The 3,438-nt window shown below is 42.5% G+C and overlaps 1 protein-coding gene across 1 annotated transcript; it reads left to right on the top strand.

Annotated features, from left to right (window-relative positions):
* The first annotated feature begins 371 nt into the window (after positions 1-371).
* On the top strand, positions 372-1,313 carry LOC117059336 (olfactory receptor 4Q2-like). Its single transcript, XM_033170979.1, has one exon. The coding sequence runs from the start codon at positions 372-374 to the stop codon at positions 1,311-1,313; it is 942 nt and encodes a 313-aa protein (XP_033026870.1).
* Positions 1,314-3,438: the final 2,125 nt, after the last annotated feature.

The raw sequence follows: 3,438 nt of genomic DNA, 5'->3' as shown, positions 1-3,438 counted from the left end.
TACCTGGTCACTATCTGAAAACATTGCTTCACCAAGCATTTTTAGATAAATGGTTTGATTAAGCACTGGCCATTGCTTCTGAATTTTATGATTTCTGGATTTTACTAATCTTGGTTTGAATGGAATGCTAGTGCTCCTCCGAGCAGACCTATTGAAATACAGTATACCGTCCTAAATGTGTCATGTTTATTTATTTCAGTGGATCTACTCTGAGTTACAGTTCTTTTATTTTTTATTTTCCGTCTTTTCTCCCAAAGTGGCTCATTTTATGATGTTGTAATAATTCAATTGTATATCACCAAAATATTGTTTAATGAGCTAGCAATTTATAAATAACTAAATAAATCTCTCTCCACACTTTTGTAGGGAAAATGGAGAACCTGGAAGGAAACTATACTCGAGTCAATGAATTCCTCTTGGCAGCCCTTTCCCCATCATGGCAGTCCCAAGCTGCCCTCTTTGTGGTCTTCCTCCTGGTCTACACAGCCACCCTGGCAGGAAACACCCTCATCATGCTGACAGTGTCCTCTGACCCCCGGCTGAGCACACCCATGTACTTCCTGCTGGGTAACCTCTCCTTCCTGGATCTTTGCTACTCCACCGTCACAGCCCCTAAGATGTTGATGGACTTCTTGGTTGAGAAAAGGAGCATCTCCTTTGATGCCTGCATGACTCAACTCTTTTTCCTCCATTTTGTGGGTGCTGCCGAGATGTTCCTCCTCACCATCATGGCCTATGACAGGTACGTGGCCATCTGCAAGCCTCTGCACTATCCCAATATCATGAACAGGCAGCTCTGCAGTTGGTTGGTGGCAGCTTCTTGGACCGGAGGCTTCATCCACTCTACGGTCCAGACCATCCTTACTATGAGGCTGCCCTTCTGTGGACCTAACCAAGTGGACAACTTCTTCTGTGATGTCCCACCTGTCATTAAGCTGGCCTGCACTGACACCTATGTTATTGAACTCCTCATGGTCTCCAACAGTGGTCTCATCTCAAGCAGCTGCTTTGTCATCCTGGTGACCTCCTATGCCACTATTCTGGTGAGGATCCGCTCCCCTGAGGGACGTCGCAAAGCACTCAATGTCTGTGCCTCCCACCTAACTGTGGTGACATTGTTCTTTGGACCCTGCATCTTTATCTATGCCAGGCCTTTTTCCACTTTCTCAGTAGATAAGCTGGTCTCTGTCCTTTACAATATCATCACCCCCATGCTGAATCCGTTGATCTACACTCTGAGAAACAAAGATGTGAAATCAGCCATGAGGAAGCTGAGAAGCAGGGAAACAATTTCTGGGAAGGTAGACATGTGATTCCCTGGATTCTTCCCTATAAAGACATTCACAGCAGCTGAGTCTCCAAAGTAATTATCTAAACAGCCATGAACTGATAAAATGTGAGATGCTTTGACTCCTCTGATATATGATTTTATGACCCACCCTATTCTTTCGCTAGTATGGTGAATGGTTTATATAGGAAATCATTATCATGATCACTGCTATTTTTCTAGAAAAAGAGATGCTGGAATTCACCCTGAACACCTCAGTTGCTTTCTTATGACAATGGTGCCCACCTGAAAGCTGCTGGAACTGAGTTCCGGCAAGTTCCAGTTGGGAAAAGCCCTGATATAGGAATAATAGGAATAGGAATAATTTATTATTGGCCAAGTACATTTTCCAACATACTTGGAATTTGTTTCGGCTACATTGCAATGTAAACATACAGACACTGTTCCTCTCACAATACAAAGAAGCAAAGAAACCCCACCCATATTTTACCTCCCCTTAAGCTATACAACTACGAATTTAACAATTTAATGGCACAAGGGAAAAAATTATTCTTGTGCCTGGCCGATTTTGTATATGAAGTCCTGTAGCGACGTCCAGATGGAAGTAAATCAAGCAGATGATGACCGGGATGTAAAGGATCTGCTACAATTCTCTCTGCTCTCTTCCTAACTCGGGTAGCATAAATTGTCTCTATTGAAGGCAAGCTAACACCAATTACCCTTTCTGCAATTCTTACAGCTCGTTGGAGCCTTTTCTTGTCTCTCTTGGAGGCTGTACCATACCAAGCTGTTATAGAATTACAGAGAAATGATTATCATGATTATCATGCTATTATCACACTATACTGAAATCATGCATTTACTCAAGCCATAGGGAAATCTCTGAAGTTTAATACATTTCTTAGTATTCCATCATGTGCTAGTTTGGGCTGATGGGTATAATCATCCAAAATATCTGGAGGACACTAGGTTGGGGAAGGCTAGCATACATTTAATTCATTTAACAAAACTGTGTTGTTACTACCCATAGCCATGTATGTATCATACAATTAGTTCATGTACAAACAAGGAGAACTATTATTTACATTGTGTGTTGAGCTTTAATAAATAAGACAATTAAATGGGGAATAGACTAGAAAATGGGATTGTCAAAATGGGATCATCAATATCCTTGAAGCACCACTGAAATAAAAGAAATTGCTAACTTTTTAAATGAGGTCCTCTGGGATCAGTGGAAGGTGTTTCTTCTGGGCTCAGTATATCCTTAGATGCACTTCTTCCATAAGCAATATAACTATGCGGATGAGGAAGATTTATTCTGCCGGAAGGGCTGTCTGCAAATTGAAGGGGAACAAAGGGTAAGTGTCTCATCTTTGCTCTTTTTACATTGTCTTTTTGCATGGCTTTAGTTTTCCTCCCTTGCTCCTCTACTGACCATTCAGCTCACTTTGGATAGCAGTTGTTGGAAGCCATAGAAGGGAACAGTGCTGTTATCCTACTTGCTGGCATCTGGTGGGCCACAGTGAGAAGAAGATGCTGAACTAGATGGGCTACTGACCTGATCCTGCAGACTTTTCTTATGTTCCTGTCTTCCTTGCTAATCACTACTAAGGAAGCAAAGAGAACATGGTTGAGGGGTCTGGTGGAGGATCAGGATGGGAGGCATAGTGGCTGCTTTTTTCTGACTGCCTCAAGCCTTTATGGCAGAGTTGGCTAAACTGCAACCTTCCAGCTGTTGTTCAGCTCTCACCAGCTCCAGGTACCATGGCCAGTGGCCAGGGATGGTGACAGTTGTATCCAGAGGACTAGTGTTTCCCTACACTTGTTTTAAGGGGACAGCCATTACTTACAATGCAAAATTTGTATTAAAATGCTGGTTGATTTTGATTAGGGCTCTTTTTTAAACAAATATCAAACAAATATGTTGAAATGTGGGAAACGGAATTTAAAACTGGAAAAATGAGAAACCAAGAAACTGAAAATGACAAATCCTTCTGTCCCTAGTCCCTGAGCTCTTCAAGTATGGCCAGCACTACCATTAGGGAAAGTGAGGAAGCTGCCTCTGGTGGGAAATGCTGGAGGGTGTGAAATGTGGAGGACAGAACTGGGAGTGCCATATGGTCTGGCCTTTGCCTCCTAAGCTGGTTGTA

Source organism: Lacerta agilis, chromosome 14, assembly GCF_009819535.1.
Source record: "Lacerta agilis isolate rLacAgi1 chromosome 14, rLacAgi1.pri, whole genome shotgun sequence".
Lineage (NCBI taxonomy): Eukaryota > Metazoa > Chordata > Lepidosauria > Squamata > Lacertidae > Lacerta > Lacerta agilis.
The sequence above is the reverse complement of the archived record's forward strand: the minus strand, read 5'-3'. Positions and strand labels throughout refer to the sequence as shown.